Source organism: Onthophagus taurus, chromosome 8 (assembly GCF_036711975.1).
Source record: "Onthophagus taurus isolate NC chromosome 8, IU_Otau_3.0, whole genome shotgun sequence".
Lineage (NCBI taxonomy): Eukaryota > Metazoa > Arthropoda > Insecta > Coleoptera > Scarabaeidae > Onthophagus > Onthophagus taurus.
The window spans coordinates 5230988-5249915 of record NC_091973.1 but is presented as its reverse complement, the minus strand read 5'-3'; the positions used below and the strand labels follow the sequence as shown (position 1 = coordinate 5249915).

Below are 18928 nucleotides of genomic sequence, written 5' to 3'. Positions count from 1 at the left end.
AAGATCATTAAGATAAAACGAATATACACGTCAAGATATATATTAATTAATAATATATAATTGAAATGGTTAGATGATATGATTGGAATGTAATAATAAAATAAGTATGTAATGATATGAAAGGTAGTATAGTAAGTGATAAGTTAGTGATGGGAGTAAATTTTTTGGTTTGGTGGGAATGTAACCTCTCGCGGGTCTCGCAGAAAGGGCGTAGAAGAAGGTAGAACTGGACAGGACGTTGGACGAAGTTGAACGAGGTCTGAGGAGGTCCGAGTGTGTTGAGTGTGTGAGTGTGCGCCGGGCTTAAAGGTTTCGCCGGTTCATTCTACCTGCAGGCGAAGCCATCACCTGCCTTGTGCCTGAGTCCGGCGAGTTGTTGGAGTTGGGAGAGGAGCGGGTTGGACCGCGCTGGTTTACGGCGCACCACAAGGGTTTTAACACAGATCGCGTTCGGTTGCTGAAGAGGTCGGACGTGCCGCTTCGAGGAACAGAGAGGCGCTCGTTCTCGCCGAAATGTCAACAGGGACCTCGGCGTGTACGGAAAGCGATCGTCAGTTTTGAACGATGCTTAAAGTGGTCCGTTTTGCGTACATTCCTCCAAGTGCGGTTTCTTCGTAAATCGGTCCTTTTTGCTGTGTTTATTAGTGCGATGGCGGTCGTTAAAAAGTGTAGAGTTGCGTACCCCGGCTTCAAAGCTTCCTGTTTAACTGTTGTGTTCTTGGTTTGCCTGGAGACCGTTCTGCTCTGCACCGAATCGACGTGCTCGAAGTCGTTCCACGTGCACTGGAACACCACGAATAGCATGTAAGTGGCCCGGGCCTATCGAAAACCCCCGCGATTTATTCCGACGCCGCTTCGCGGTGCTGAACATCTCCGAAGAATTCTCGTCCGCGGACCAAGTACAAGCGTCCGTCGGCCAAACGGCTCAGCGCATACGGGAAAAAAACACCAAACGGCTTTACAATGAATTCCTCGGTTGGCGCGCCAAACCCTTTTTTGCCCCCATTTGTTTTGGCCGCATTAAATGTGAGGAAAATCGTGCCGTTAGTTCTTCCTTTTTCGGATCAACCGGCTGTGGACGCACGCCGACCGTTTTCCAATCGGAAACTAATGTAAAATTAGCATGGAAGTCTTTAAATAGACCTGCCATCTTGGTACATTATTTTTCGTGTGAACGGGTTTATTTCAAACAGCGGCACGATTCTCCTTACTTTTACTACTTAAACTTTATATATCACAAATTTCGCCACAAAATAGTGTATCCAAAATGTTTACAAAACTCCCGAAATAGAATATCGAAAATTGTCTTGTGACGATAGATTTTTTACGCGAACGTTTAGCATTGTTTACGCAACACTCTAAACATTCAAACCACCCATATTTCACCGGCTTGTTTAAAAAATAAATACTCCAAACCGAAACGAGGTCCCAATTAATTAACCTTATACCAACATTAAATCGAATTACGATATTTCGTTTAAAATACCACGAAATAGACCCAGATTTCTTTTTCGATTATTTTCCCAGATTAAATCTTTTAAATCGTGAAATTAATCCCAACACATAAAAAAACCGTTTTAAATCAAAACTGACTTAAAGAATTGGTAGATATGGTCTTATTCTTTATAAAAATTATTAATTGAACTTGTGGTTTTAACGGTTAACTATCGTAGTTAATAATGTGAGAAAAATTTCGTTATATTATCCTTTATTTAATTCTGTTACTATTTTGATTTCGATTTTTGTTTATTTTACTTCTATTTTTCGTATTTCTGAATGATTTATTTCGGGACGAAATTGAAAAACAAAAAAAGAAACTTTCTTTACACAAAGGCTATTGTATTTTATTCATTCTTTGTTTTAAAATGGAATTTAAAATATTTAAAGATTTTTTTTTGTGGAAAATTTTCGAAAATGATTAATGAATCTGAATAAAATTGAACCAAACGCAATCGGATTGTTCACATTTCACATATGTAGATTATATTATCGCACGCGTTTATCAACTTATTTGATTAATAGTGCCGTATTTACACAAGAACGTCGCTGTACCAATCTGGCAAAGTGACGACCTCCACCTGGATTCTGTCGAACCTGCACGCACAAGTTTGTTTGGACGTTCGACATTATTACTCCGTCCTCAAAATGATACCGAACCTCCAAATATTTTGACTCAATCCTTCTAATACAAACATACACTGCTAATCGTTGAAATATTTTTGGCGTTTTTCATTCTTGTTCGACTCACACAATCGTATGTGAATGTGAATGTCTGGCATAGTTGCAATAGTGGGTGTTTTACGAATTGTCACTTCAAGGTAACTACCATAAATCAAACATAGCAACCAGCGGTTGTAGACCTTGTATATGAGTGTGTAAGATACCGAGAAAATAATGCACTTTTACAAGTGTTCTCGATTATTTCTTATAGTGTAATATACGCAATTTTTTTAATTTTATTGTAATTGATAGAAAATTGAACATCATATATAATAATAATTCATGTTAACTCAAAAACTAAAAGAGATAAGAAAAAATTGTTGGGGCAAAAAAGATTTGCTATTAAATAATACTTCTTTTATGTTAAGAAAGTTTTTTGATATTTTTTGTATTTATTAATATAATCGAACTTAACCTCGCTTTTTTTTAACATTATGTAGTGCTGATAAATTGATGTTAACTCAAAAATTAAAAGAGATACGAAAAAATGCTTGGGACACAAAAGATTTGTTATTAAATAATACTTCATTTATGATCAAAAAGTTTTTTGCTAAAACATAACCTGATTTTTTTTTAACATCATATACAATTATAATTCATGTTAACTCAAAAACTAAAAGAGATAGGAAAAAATTTTTGGGGCAAAAAAGATTTGTTATTAAATAATACTACTTTTATGTTAAGAAAGTTTTTTTGATATTTTTTATATTTATTAATATACTCGAACTTAACCTCACTTTTTTTTAACATTATGTAGTGTTTATAATTGATGTTAACTCAAAAACTAAAAGAGATAGGAAAAAAATGTTGGGGTAAAAAGATTTGTTATTAAATAGTACTTCTTTTATGTTAAGAAAGTTTTTTGATATTTTTTATATTTATTGACATAATCCAACTTAACCTCACTTTTTTTACTTTTCTAAATTGTGGTTTAAAAAAAGATATTGAAGCGACAAAAATTGTTTTAATAAGTTTTGTTTTATTTTAATTAATGAAATAGATGGATAAAATTATTTATTAAAACATAACCTGATTTTTTTTAACATCATATATAATTATAATTCATGTTAACTCAAAAACTACAAGAGATAGGAAAAAAATGTTGGGGCAAAAACGATTTGTTATTAAATAATACTTCTTTTATGTTAAAAAAGTTTTTTGATATTTATTAATATAATCGAACTTAACCTCACTTTTTTAACATTATGTAGTGCTTATAATTGATGTTAACTCAAAAACTAAAAGAGATAGGACACAAATGTTGGGGCAAAAAAGATTTGTTATTAAATAGTACTTCTTTTGTGTTAAGAAAGTTTTTTGATATTTTTTATATTTATTGACATAATCGAACTTAACCTCACTTTTTTACTATTCTAAATTGTAGCTTAAAAAAGATATTGAAACGACAAAAATTGTTTTAATAAGTCTTATTTTATTTTAATTAATGAAATAGATGGATAGAATTATTTATTAAAACATAACCTGATTTTTTTTAACATCATATATAATTATAATTCATGTTAACTCAAAAACTAAAAGAGATAAGAAAAAATTTTTGGGGCAAAAAAGATTTGTTATTAAATAATACTTCTTTTATGTTAAAAAAGTTTTTTGATATTTAATAATATAATCGAACTTAACCTCACTTTTTTTAACATTATGTAGTGTTTATAATTGATGTTAACTCAAAAACTAAAAGAGATAGGAAAAAAATGTTGGGGTAAAAAAATTTGTTATTAAATAGTACTTCTTTTGTATTAAGAAAGTTTTTTGATATTTTTTATATTTATTGACATAATCGAATTTAACCTCACATTTTGTACTTTTCTAAATTGTAGCTTAAAAAAGATATTGAAACGACAAAAATTGTTTTAATAAGTCTTATTTTATTTTAATTAATGAAATAGATGGATAAAATTATTTATTAAAACATAACCTGATTTTTTTTAACATCATATATAATTATAATTCATGTTAACTCAAAAACTAAAAGAGATAGGAAAAAAATTTTGGGGCAAAAAAGATTTGTTATTAAATAATACTTCTTTTATGTTAAGAAAGTTTTTGACATTTTTTATATTTATTGACATAATCGAACTTAACCTCACTTTTTTACTATTCTAAATTGTAGCTTAAAAATAGATATTAAAGCGACAAAAATTGTTTTAATAAGTTTTATTTTATTTTAATTAATGAAATAGATGGATAAAATTATTTATTAAAACATAACCTGATTTTTTTTTAACATCATATATAATTATAATTTATGTTAACTCAAAAACTAAAAGAGATAGGAAAAAAATTTTGGGGCAAAAAAGATTTGTTATTAAATAATACTTCATTTATGTTAATAATTTTTTTGCTGTTTTTTATATTTATTGATATAATCAATCTTAACCTCACTTTTTTACATTCAAAAAAATAAATTTGAATCAACACAAATTATTTTTGTACCAGTTTTATTTTATCTTAATCAGTAAAATGTGGTTTTAGTATCGACCGCATAATATATATTAAAATAATATATCTTATCTCATATACATTGCATATTGTATTGTTTATATATTATTTTTTAATACATGAATGTTATGTTTGAGCGGATCTTTGAGGTTGCATTTCCTGCTACATAACAATTCCTTGGTTTACTAATAATAGTATTTATGTGTAGTGCGTAACAGAAATAAAGTCTATTGCGATTTATAATAAAAGGTGGCGTTTCCTTGTTCGCATTATTATATAAAATAAGAGCCGGAGCAGAGTATCATTTATCTAAAAATGTATATTAGCCGCTATTCAAACATTGGTATTATCGCTGCTAAACAATCTAATCTGTTCCATGAAACTTTAGGTATTTATGTGAAGGGCGGCGTTACGTGTCGAATTTATGAGTTTTTAGTTCATAAATAAAACATCTGTACCTCTCGCCGCAACCCCCTTTTTAAATTAAGCGTTTCCTGCTATTTTTGCTCGAACGCATACGAAATTTCTGCAACAATGTCTTTGTTAACGGTACATTTGTTTTAATAGGCGATGATACTATCGGAAAATATTGTTTCCTTTCTTAAATTTTTAACATTTTTTCGGTGAAAAAATGTTGAAAAGATGGGGATGAAATAGGTTAAAATGATAGGAATATATTATTAGGTACCAACTATGCGAGGAATTTAAAAGAATAATTAATGATTTTAATGTGAGAAATAAAATAAAATTAAATAATGTCTTTGTTAACGGTATATTCATTTTATTAGACGGTGGTAATAACGGTAATTATTATTTTCTTTGTGAGCTTCTACCGCAGCAAATCGAATGCATGCATAGGGTTCATGCCAATTTACCAATTGATATATATCATTCGATAACAACTTTATTGGGGATTTTTTTTGTGTGTTGCAATAAGATGTCATTTATTTCATCGCATATGCGAGAAATTGGTCTTAATTCAAGGTTGCCCACGGTTGAACGAAAACCAATCATGAGGAGGTGTACACTTTGCAGGGAATCGCGCCAAGACATAATGAAGATATAAATCTAATGATAATTACGTTATAGACAATAGACTATGAATCAAATTAAGAGGTGACTCACTGCCAAAGGGACATATTAAGACGTTAAGAAACAATAGAGGCAGGCAGAAGTGTTTTATGGAGCGGCAGTTTAGCAATGAATTAAGCCGAAATCATGTCAATTTGGGTCGAAAGTATCGCTTATGAATTATTTAGTAGGCACCAACCCTTTGGCTATGACCGCATCGGTCCGCGTTGTGCAAGGCCATATATTCTACCGTAAATATTTTAACGATCCCGCGTTTCCCAACCTTGCGTACATTTTCACTTTCAAAACTTGAATAATAAGCCACGGTCCGTACCAGCTTCGATCACGATGAATAAGCGATTTAAAGAGAGCGCTCGATCCCGATTTCAAGATTTAACTTACATTCAAAATATATATTGGGAATGCTCGGAATCGAAAAAGGGGGCAGTTTTTTTATTGGTTAAGGTAGCAATTTCGTGTTTTCAGATTTTAATATTAGGTTGATATGGGATTTGAAATATAATTACAGTAACACATATATATTCAGTGCCTTGAGGGTTAAAATGTAGTCGGGGTTGGGGCCATTTATTAAATTCTAATGTCGAGATTGGTTCCCAATCAAATTTTTGACATCGATATTATTTGCATAAACATCCTGTCTAGGATGTATCATTTTACAAATTACACCGCTCTTCCTTCGCGGAACAAATCCCAAGGTCCTTATGGAAGCCCGAAATTTGATTAAAATTTTCCACGTCAGACTCGACTCGTAATTGAGCGACGCAAATAAGCTTCGTCGTGTTCGCACCGGCTCTTCAAAGGGTTCTACATCTCGTCTCGATTAATTGGAAATCGAAATAATAATTGTCATAAAACTTATTAATCACATTTCTAGTAAGCAAAAACTGTTTAGAAGCGGAAGCCGACGGCCATCTATCTAAGAAATCGCGTAAAAATGCGTACTATTCGGCATTTATCTAATTAGTTTTATTTAATTGAGCCTTCGGCCTTCTTTGCACACGTAATTACACACAGCTGACCCAAGAGATGTCGCTTCTGAATTGCAATAACTATAAAAGATCGAATTTATGTATTAAGCAAAATAATTTCAATTAATTGAACGGAATAACCTTTAAATGTTCATACATATCGTTTATTTAATAAAATATAAACATCTAAAGAATTTCTTTTATCTTTAATTATACATAAGTATTGCATTAATTATTCACGCTTAATTTTAAAATGTTATATAAAATTCAAATCCTTGGAAATTTTTATGATTTTATTAATAAATGCAAAAAGGTTTTTATAATATTCACAAAATTAATTTTTTCGATTAATTTAAAAAAATTCTTATAAATCGGTTTTTTGGAAAATTGTTATGGAATTTCCACCAATTATAAAGAAAAGTGCCCCCTTTTTAATAAAAATGTATGTTTTAAAAAAATCTCTTTTAGTTATTGAGATATAATTTGTTGAAGATGTTTTAATTTTTTCGATTAATTTAAAAAAATTCTTATAAATCGGTTCTTTGGAAAATTATTATGAAATTTCCACAAATTATAAAGAAAAGTGTCCCCTTTTCAATAAAAAGATTTGTTTTAAAAAATCTCTTTTAGTTATTGAGATATAATTTGTTGAATATGTTTTAATTTTTTCGATTAATTTAAAAAAATTCTTTTAAATCGGTTCTTTGGAAAAATGTTATGAAATTTCCACAAATTACAAAGAAAAGTGTCCCCTTTCCAATAAAAAGATTTGTTTAAAAAAATCTCTTTTAGTTATTGAGATATAATTTGTTGAAATGATTTAGTTTTAAATTTTTTCGATTAATTAAAAAAATTTCCTATAAATCAATTTTTTGGAAAATTATTATGAAACTTCCACTAAATTATAAAGAAAAGTATCCCCTTTTCAATAAAAGGATCTGTTTTAAAAAATCTCTTTTAGTTATTGAGATATAATTTGTTGAAGATGATTTAATTTTTTAATTTTTTCGATTAATTAAAAAAATTTTCCTATAAATCGCTTCTTTGGAAAACTATTATGAAATTTCCACAAATTATAAAGAAAAGTGTCCCCTTTTCAATAAAAAGATCTGTTTTAAAAAATCTCATTTACTTATCGAGATATAATTTGTTGAAGATGATATAGTTTTACATTTCTTCGATTAATTAAAAAAATTTCCTCTAAATCGATTTTTTGGAAAATTATTATGAAATTTCCACTAGATTATAAAGAAAAGTGTCCCCTTTTCAATAAAAGGATCTGTTTTAAAAAATCTTTTTTAGTTATTGAGATATAATTTGTTGATATGATTTAGTTTTAAATTTTTTCGGTTAATTAAAAAAAATTTCCCATAAATCGGTTCTTTGGAAAATTATTATGAAATTTCCACAGATTATAAAGAAAAGTGTCTCCTTTTCAATAAAAAGATGTGTTTTTAAAAATCTCTTTTAGTTATTGAGATATAATTTGTTGAAGATGATTTAGTTTTAAATTTTTTGGATTAATTAAAAAAATTTCCCATAAATCGGTTCTTTGGAAAATTATTATGAAATTTCCACAAATTATAAAGAAAAGTGTCCCCTTTTCAACAAAAAGATTTGTTTTAAAAAATCTCTTTTAGTTATTGAGATATAATTTGTTGAAGTTGATTTAGTTTTAAATTTTTTCGATTAATTAAAAAAATTTCCTATAAATCAATTTTTTGGAAAATTATTATGAAACTTCCACTAAATTATAAAGAAAAGTGTCCCCTTTTCATTAAAAGGGTCTGTTTTAAAAAATCTCTTTTAGTTATTGAGATATAATTTGTTGAAGATGATTTAATTTTTTAATTTTTTCGATTAATTAAAAAAGTTTTCCTATAAATCGCTTCTTTGGAAAACTATTATGAAATTTCCACAAATTATAAAGAAAAGTGTCCCCTTTTCAATAAAAAGATCTGTTTTAAAAAATCTTTTTTAGTTATTGAGATATAATTTGTTGAAATGATTTAGTTTTAAATTTTTTCGATTAATTAAAAAAAATTTCCCATAAATCGGTTCTTTGGAAAATTATTATGAAATTTTCACAAATTATAAAGAAAAGTGTCTCCTTTTCAATCAAAAGTTTGTTTTAAAAAATCTCTTTTAGTTATTGAGATATAATTTGTTGAAGGTGTTTTAATTTTTTCGATTAATTTAAAAAAATTCTTATAAATCGGTTCTTTGGAAAAATGTTATGAAATTTCCACAAATTATAAAGAAAAGTGTCCCCTTTTCAATAAAAAGATTTGTTTTTAAAAATCTCTTTTAGTTATTGAGATATAATTTGTTGAAGTTGATTTAGTGTTAATTTTTTTCGATTAATTAAAAAAAATTCCTATAAATCGGTTCTTTGGAAAATTATTATGAAATTTCCACAAATTATAAAGAAAAGTGTCCCCTTTTCAATAAAAATATCTGATTTAAAAAATCTTTTTTAGTTATTGAGATATAATATGTTGAAGAGGTTTAATTTTTTCCATTAATTTATTAAAAATCTGTTTTAAAAAATCTCTTTTAGTTGTTGAGATATAAATGTTTGAATATGATCAGAATTATGTCTTTATAAAGTATTAATATTTAAAGCCTGAGTGGGGCATACATATGTATTCGTTTCGGAACGTATAATAAACCTTTTCAATCTTGACTATTTCCGCTAAAATAGATGTCTAAAGAGCCGGGTCGCTATGGGATGTTGAAACTCAACGAAGCCGAAAACGGGGTGAATACCTGGTTTTGTACCCTGAGATCTCGAGGAATTTACCGGACCTAATAGCGTAAGGCGAGCGCGAGTGTATTATTAATGTTTACGTCGAAAGAACAAGGACTGGCTATTATTTTCCCATAAAATTTATCGCCGCCGCTGTTGACATTTCTTACGTTCGCACTAGGTTACGATATTTTACGATGAATTTGCATAACTAATTCTCCGCAAAGTTAGAAATACTCTCGACGATGGCGCTGGTTAGAGTGGATGTACAGCAATTCGTTGTATCAAATCTGCTAGAAATCGTATCCTGAGGGTTAGTAATTGTAGCTGTCTTAAATGAAAGAGATTTGGAATAGTCAGACAAAGGAGAAAAGGGTAAAATTATACGTCGCGTCTGAAATCGTTTCGATTGTAGTCGATTTCGAGTGATTGACGGGTTAAAAAATGATTTGCATATAAACACGCGAACGCGAAAATTTTAATACATCGAAAAAAGCCAGACGAAATTTAATCGGCCCGCTCGGGAGTACGCGTACCTCCCTATATTTAAGGGTTATAATAATTTAATGGGCGTTTCGTTTTCCTTTTCTAAAAGCGCAACCCTTTAATGGGACCGAAATCCTCTTACCGATATCCAGGGAGTGTTTAGATTGAAAAGCTTTAAGAAGTTCACTAGTCAGAAACGTCACAACGACGCCCTTACGTCCGGTCGACATTTAGCCGCCTTTTTCGAAAGGTCGACGAATCTCTTCCCAAATACCATTCCTACGTTTGCATTTTAATTGACGCCCCCGACTTGGCCTGTATTTGCTATCACACGATCGACCCGGATAGCGCTTTCGCGTCTCGGCATTACTCATATTACAGATCAATACTTCTATTGTCTTTCGATTTACAGACCCGCTTACTTAAGATCACGTTCTACCTTTAAAAAAACCGGACACTAACTCTTTACCTTTTGTATATTTCATTCACTTTCTCTATCGTTTTGTAATACAAATAATTTAGATAAAAAATAACACGTTTCGGTATAAATTAACATCCTCAGGAGACATATATATATATATATACAGGCTGATTTATTAGCTCACCATCAAACTTTGACATATGATAGCTAATCCAATTACCAAAAATAAATGTTAATGCCAATTTATTAATAGTCAATAGAATCAAATATTCAACAAAAACAAAGTTGTCATTGTAATATGTCAGTTTGCTGTAAGGTTTAATTATTACATACAAGAAGAAACTTAAAATATGGTTTTTGCAATGGAAATGCTCTACAATCAGTACAAGAATATCAAGAAAGATTTCCGCAGTCCACAGTCATAATCGTGCTCTAGCAAAAGCTATTCGACCGCATGTAGTAGGACGAAGAAAGTGTAATTAATGCTCTTCTATCAGCACTCGATGAATAGCACACAACATACATGTAAGTCAAAATTTTGCATGGCGTATCCGTATCGTAAACAGAATGTTCAAGCACTACAGCCAAGACATAATCAGCAACGTTTAGCATTTTGTGAATGGTTATTACAGCAACATGCCCAATATAATGACTTCATTTCAAATGAAATGATTGAAATGATTCTTAGGCTGCATCCGGATCATAGGAATACCAAAGTCTAATCCAGAACGTTCTCCTTTTTTCCACAACCGTAAAGATTCAACACAGGACTTACAAACTTTATGAAGAATCCATGATTTATCTAGTTTGTCCATTTTAAAACCGAAATATTCAGCATAAGTCTCCTCGACAAAGTCTGTGATATTTCTTTTTTGTTTTTTTGTTATATAAACACTTTCTTCGTGACGAACTCATGTTTTAAAAGACAAGACAAATATATTAGAATGGACATTCAGTAATTGAAACAAAATATTAACACATGACAACTTATCCAGATTCGTGTAAGTACTTCAATATTGTCAAATAACTGAGATCTCAGCTGTTCTGCAGAGCAAGGGGTCTGAGAGTGTGGATCATGTGATGTTTGTATGCGTGAAAAAGTTGCGCAGAAGCCTAATTATGACTGGGAAAATAAATTTTATTACTAACAAGCCGATAATTGTTCAAAATATAAGATATGTAAAAATCATAAAAAACTAGAACACATTCAGTACTTTCATGAATATATTCGTAATCTGGGCACTTGAAAACATAAAAATTTGCAAAGACATCCAGGGCAACATGAAACATTATGAAACAAATTGTGTATCAAGTGGAAATTAACACACGAGAACAGTTATTAAACAGAATATAAATGGCTGCTACTGAAATAAGAAATCAACCAGACAATTTAATTCTGCTGAAGAAGTGAAGCATGTATAGGGGGCTATTTATGTGTTATAAAAAATGTTGCAGTTAATTATGATATAAAATTTAAAACTTTAAAGTGTTATAATTTCGTAAATAATTGAAATAGGACATATGTTCATTAACATTTTTTGTTGGTAATTGGATTAGCTATCATATGTCAAAGTGAGCTAATAAATCACCCTGTATATATTTTCTATCTTTTTTAACTTTTCTTTTTGGTTCATACAATTCTTATACTTATTGTTTTGTTCTTTTGGCAATCTGTCAACTATTTTCTTGCTTTTCATGCCGTTCTTCTAATTGGCTATATCTACTTTTATAACTTCAATCGCTTCATCGTTCCATCTAATCTTTGGTTTTCACTTCAATGTCTTCCTTATTGCTTTTTACTCCATTATCTTTCTCACCTCTCGTTTTGTGTTATGCACGTAGCACATAGTTCAGTAAATGAACAATAAAGTAAAAGTTTTCTGTGTGTTGATCTTTTTTGATTATTATCAAATGGTTAGATACTTAACGGTTATAACGTTAGGTACGGAGACGTTTACGTCCGGTCATCGAGCAATTACGTCTTAATTGAAGGTATTGATAAAATTCCACCGAGTTAAGAGCCGGCGACCCGAAGATGGCGCTAAACTCGCATCGCAGGATGACTCCGTAGTTCGATTGTGGTCAGGAGACGAGCGCATTGTCTTAAACGGGACGGTAATTACTTAAACGTCCGGACGAGGTGAAAGTGCCGGACGGCGAAAACAATATGGCGTTAATTCAAGAATATTCTTGGCGACCGCTAACCTTTTAGGCGACGCCGATAAGGTAGAGATTTCGCAAAAAAAAAACATTGGTTACTCAACGGATAGCTCGAGCAGTTCGTTACGGCGAGTCATGTTCTTGATATATGATTTAAAAGTTGACTCGTGATCTCGGCTTTCTCAACGTAGTACATACTCACTCCCACCCTCGCTTTTGCACTCTAATATCTAATCGACACATTCCAACATTTCAAACTTCTCATTTAACATTTTACTTCTCGTGGCATAAGGGTCGACATTGTACGCGATTTAATACACATATTATCCAAACAGTTCTGAATGAAAGGGGATCCCATAAAGGCCGCTAGTAACAAAGGAACCGTAAAATTTTATTGAACGACGCAGAAAGTTCTAAAAGATAATTAATGCGCCGTTAATCAGTCGGCAGAGGGCCGGTGCGTAGCATTCAAACGGGTCAAATATATAAATGTCGCTTAAATCATATATCACGACGCATGTGCAAATGGGACTGTCTAAGCGGGACTTGCACATAAAATATCCGCAACCTTTGAGAGCCAATGCTCATAAATTCAAGTCCTGGGAACTCTTAAGGCGGCTGTAAATCGGTTTCCGTTCTAATTCGAAAACTACTTACAACATATTAGAACATAATGAAAAAACATTAATTTAAAAAAATAACTAACAATTAAAAGCCAACACATCATTCATTCTACATTCCGGGTCGGCTTTTTTTAACCGTTCGCCGAAATAAACCATTCCGCAATTAAGGGGGGTTCTTCGCTCATTGCTAATTCTCAGTTGCGGACTTTATAAATAAATTTCGCGAGTTCACCGTTTGATTTATTCGCCGATGTTCTCATTCGGCGAAGCGGCGCGGCCCGTAATCGTCCGTTTACCTCAAAATTACAGGTATCGCCGACCTTAATAATCAATTGTTTCATACAAATCTCCGCGCGTAATTTATTGAGCAGACTTAAGGACGCAATTAACATAACTGTACGTTTAATTAGTTGTTGCGTCTCGGACTTTAATCGATAGGTTCACTGTCTGCACGATACTCTCAACGTGCTCACCGTACACCAGACTGAACCAAAAGTAACCAATTCAACCAACTCAAAACGATTTATTTAAATACTTTATTTTACTTTTTTATCTCATCATAAAGGAAAATTTTATCAAAGAAACCATCGTTTCCGTATTACCGTAATCATTTTATTCTTGCTTCAAGCAATTACAAAGATTTAGTGTTTACCAGATCACATTTTTAAGAAGTAAGCATCTAAAAAAGGTATTCTTCATGTAGGGTATGCCATGCCCATTTTAAAGCAACTGATAAAACTACTAATTCAACGACTCTCCATTGAAGGAATCTTATTAAATCTTATTGCAAGTTAAATAATATCCTCGTTATTATCTTGCACTAAAGGAAATAGAATTTGTATGTTACTTTATATATCGGGAATTTTATATAACTCGTAATATATGAATGCAGTAACCATAGTTATGAAACTACTATACACTTACATTATTATAGGCATTGGGTAGTTTTGCAAAAGAAAAGTTTTGCTTAGAAAAAGGTGACGTCCTTATGATAACCCTGAGTTTTCGGCCGTCTTAAGAGAGATGTGGCCAAATTCGAATGATTCTAGTTTTACGACTTGTGTTAGTTCTAGTGATAGTGCTAGTGTAAAACTAAAACTAACACTATTCCTAGAACTAGAATCATTTGAGTTTAGCCGCACGTCTCTAAAGACGGCTAAACTCAAATGATTCTAGGTCTAGGAATAGTGTTAGTTCTAGTTTTACACTTGTATTGTCACTAGAACCAACATTAGACCGAGAACTAGAAACATTCGGATTTAGCCGCACGTCTCTCAAGACGGCTAAACCCGAATGATTCTAGTTCTACGTCTTGCGTTAGTTCTAGTGATAGTGCTAGTATAAAACTAGAACTAACACTATTCCTAGAACTTGAATCATTTGAGTTTAGCCGTCTTTAGAGACGTGCGGCTAAACTCAAATGATTCTAGTTCTAGGTATAGTGTTAGTTCTAGTTTTACACTAGCAGTGTTATTGTATTGAACTAGCACTATACCTAGAATTAGAATCAATTGGGTTTAGCCGTCTTTAGAGACGTGCGGCTAAACCCAAATGATTCTAATTCTAGGTACAGTGTTAGTTCTAGTTTTACACTTGTATTGTCACTAGATCCAACGTTAGACCGAGAACTAGAAACATTCGGATTTAGCCGCACGTCTCTCAAGACGGCTAAACCCGAATGATTCTAGTTCTACGTCTTGCGTTAGTTCTAGTGATAGTGTTAGTCTAAAACTAGAACTGACACTATACCTAGAACTAGAATCATTTGAGTTTAGCCGCACGTCTCTAAAGACGGCTAAACTCAAATGATTCTAGTTCTAGGAATCGTGTTAGTTCTAGTTTTACACTAGCAGTGTTACTGTATTGATCTAACACTATACCTAGAATTAGAATCATTCGGGTTTAGCCGTCTTTAGAGACGTGCGGCTAAACCCAAATGATTCTAATTTTAGGTATAGTGTTAGTTCTAGTTTTACATTTGCATTGTCACTAGAACCAACATTAGATCGAAAAGTAGAAACATTCGGGTTTAGCCGCACGTCTCTCAAGACGGGTAAACCCGAATGATTCTAGTTCTACGTCTTGCGTTAGTTCTGCTGATAGTGCTAGTGTAAAACTAGAACTAACACTATACCTAGAACTTGAATCATTTGAGTTTAGCCGTCTTTAGAGACGTGCGGCTAAACTTAAATGATTCTAGTTCTAGGAATAGTGTTAGTTCTAGTTTTACACTAGCAGTGTTACTGTATTGAACTAACACTATACCTAGAATTAGAATCATTCGGGTTTAGCCGTCTTTAGAGACGTGCGGCTAAACCCAAATGATTCTAATTCTAGGTATAGTGTTAGTTCTAGTTTTATACTAGCACTATCACTAGAACTAACACAAGACGCAGAACTAGAAACATTCGAGTTTAGCCGTCTTGAGAGACGTATGGCTAAACCCGAATGATTCTAGTTCTGCGTCTTGTGTTAGTTCTAGTGATGGTTCTAGTTTTAGTTCAATAAAAATATGCATTATAGTAGACTTAGAGCAAGAATGTTGGATTTTATGTGGGACAAAGTGAGTATTTTTGAGCCGTCTTTAGAGACGTGCGGCTAAACCCAAATGATTCTAATTCTAGGTATAGTGTTAGTTCTAGTTTTATACTAGCACTATCACTAGAACTAACACAAGACGCAGAACTAGAAACATTCGAGTTTAGCCGTCTTGAGAGACGTATGGCGAAACCCGAATGATTCTAGTTCTGCGTCTTGTGTTAGTTCTAGTGATAGTTCTAGTTTTAGTTCAATAAAAATATGCAACATAGTAGACTTAGAACAAGAATGTTGCATTTTATGTGGGACAAAGTAAGTATTTTTGTATATTGAATTTGAAGTGAAATTTACTGTATATGGTAGAGATGTTTTTTACTGAAGTATTCTGAATTAACCACGAATTATATTATCTTATTAGTTAGGCTACGTGCTCGGCACGGATTTAACGCTTTTCACACCTCGCGAACGATTTAGTTTTATTGCGTCCAAAACACACATGGATCGGAAATTTTTCTCGGCACGATAAATTAATGGAATACTTTTCACACCTTCTTTATTGGGGCCGCCGTGAATGCGGGCGATGATGGCCCTAATGGACGGCTAGTTTACACGTATTCAAATGCAACTCCATTAGACGTCTTAAAGAAAAAGAAAAAAAGATGTGGTGGTTGCGGTCGTTCAAGATACGGTCGGTCTATTTTATTTTATTGTTACTAAAATTGTTAAAACACTTAAATTTTATTTTGTTTAATTATTTTTGTTATTTTGATTTCGTGTTGGGTGTGATTGCATAATGAATTTAGTAGTGGGGTAGTAGTTAATTGAGAGATCTGTTATTTCACTTTAAAGAAGCGCAATTGATCGGAGTCGGAGGTAGGCCAATAAAATTAGTAAAATTTTAAGCCCAATAAATTCGGATAATGAAAGCGGCCATTTTTTCGGTTCGCCGTCGTCCACCGCGGCAGGGCCGCTCGAAAAGGCAAAAACCTGACCGGGAGACGGGCCGGGAACAAAAAGAGTTCACGTCATTTTAACAACCCAACCACGATCAATAAAATATACAATACAGATGTTACTTAACAAGCTCCCGTTCGAGAATTTTGGAAAAGGGTCATAAATATTTAAAAAACGGTTTCAAATCTTTTCATCTTGCATAAATGCAAAACGAACTCTCGTACGTCATGAACCGAAGAGCCGTCTCAGACAACGTCAATTACGGCCCGCTCGTAATTTATTCGGATGCCCACTTTGTTGCATAAAAGGAACTCAGTTTTACCTCTTTCGCCCGTCAAAAATAGGCGAATAGATCAAACAAAATTTTATCGGAGAAACATATAAAGGGGTTTTAATTAAAATGACATTTATCAGTCAGTCGTTGACATTCGCATGGATATTTTCAAATCGTTACACGTGTTTATGGTCTGTTCATGTTCACAATCCACGGCTTGTTAAAGAATGTTATAAGCGCAGGTGTGGGCAGCTGATTGCAAAATTCGCTGTTCTACAGAAACTGATTACACGCGATCTTATCACGTTCGCTTCCAAAGGTTAAACAATAATAATGGGAATACTGGAAAATGAAAAGGACAAACTATTACCAAGTCTATGGACCCTTTTCGTGGTAGACCAGGTATATTTTATAACCTACCGTTGTAAAATCTACCCCTGGCGTAAAACAATAAACGACCCCTCGACGGTTATTTCTCCAAAAGAGCCATTTGCTGCGACGTTAGTTTGAAGTGCGGGGACCATTTTTTTCCAACGTTTAAACGCGGGCTCGTTGTCCAATAATTTCTCATTACCGGACACTCCTAGACCATTAAGTACGTTTTTTCTCTATGCTTCGGAATGCTTGCTTGCCCGGTCGGTTCGGTATTATTTATAGCTAATTTATACAAAAAACCGTTCGATTTCTTTTCGAGGGGAGCCCAAATACATTTACACCACTTGAATATAAATTGACTCAGATTTGTTTATAAACTTGGATATGCCAAACTCCCTTAATAAGATTTAATGAATACAACAATTAAAACCATTAACCCTATTTGTTCTTTACATACAAATTCCGACTCGAGTGTTTTAGAATTTTAATGGGAAACCACGTTTTCATACCGGATTCGATTATCGTCGAATAGGGTTTATTGAAAAGTAATATTGAGACCTTAATTGTTAGCTTCCTGCGGGTCCACTCCATTTTTATTATTACCGTTCGAGCTTTCGAGTCGACTTCCGGCCGGCGAGTGCCACCTTTGTGTACAACAGAGCAACCCCAAGTTTTAGTCTTAATCAATCATCCCACACACGTTCGAAGCCTCATCCGATCAACTCGGCCTTCAACGTTAATGTTGCATTAGTTAAAGAATATAAAGCGTTGCCATTATTTAACGCACACTGCCTCTCAGTATTTATCGCCATGAGAAGGCTTCGAGGCAACAATTAGTAGCGTTCGCGCTTTAAGAAAAAACTTTTCCAATGCCCCGAAGGATTCTCACCAAGCTTCCTTTCTAATTCATGCATTTACATCTGACCTTACAATTAATCTGTTAAAGTTTGTTTTTATTACATACATATATATATAATTTCTTGATGTAATTATAAATAATGAATTGATAGAAAAAAAAATGAATAGTTTCGGTATCTTTTTGGAAGTAGTAACTTGTTCGAAATAGTAACGGTCCTATTTAAATCGTTCTTGGAACAGACATTTGCGCGGTAATTACATTTTTCAACATCGGGGATTTATTCCATAACTGCAGGTGGTGGAAGTGTCACGTTGGGATGCTCGCGGCCAATTCCGTGAAATAAATAATGACGCCTTCGGGATGGCAGTCTTTGTTCTGCGGCGACGTTTCTTCCTACGGCGCCTACAATCGCACCTATCGCCGGCGATCCCATTCTTCGTTTCGTAATTATCGAATTTACACACATAGACGCACGTTCTCGAACCGTTTCGAAAAATCCTTAAACGTAAATGTCCAACACCGCTTCCTTTATGCTCGCTGTAATAAAATTAGACGTTTACTGGCGCGGACCGGAATTTATGTCCGCGCCCGGATCCACCTGAAGTGACCCTACGGAATTAACAGCTCCGATTCTCTAAAAAAATCGTAAATCATACCCGTCTATAGATCGTTAAGCGACCGGCATCCTCTCTGCTATATGGTCAACCAAACCACCTTTCGAAGATCTTTAAAATTTACGAATTAAGGGG

At 32.8% G+C, this 18928-nt stretch overlaps 1 protein-coding gene across 1 annotated transcript in view; it reads left to right on the top strand.

Annotated features, from left to right (window-relative positions):
• The first annotated feature begins 293 nt into the window (after window positions 1-293).
• Window positions 294-18928, top strand: part of LOC111425190 (ephrin-B2-like) — a 90359-nt gene continuing 71724 nt past the window's right edge. Inside the window, exon 1 of the mRNA XM_023059036.2 lies at window positions 294-804. Within this exon, the coding sequence (XP_022914804.1) occupies window positions 650-804 (155 nt within the window). The 5' untranslated portion in view covers window positions 294-649. The remainder of the gene's footprint in view (window positions 805-18928) is intronic.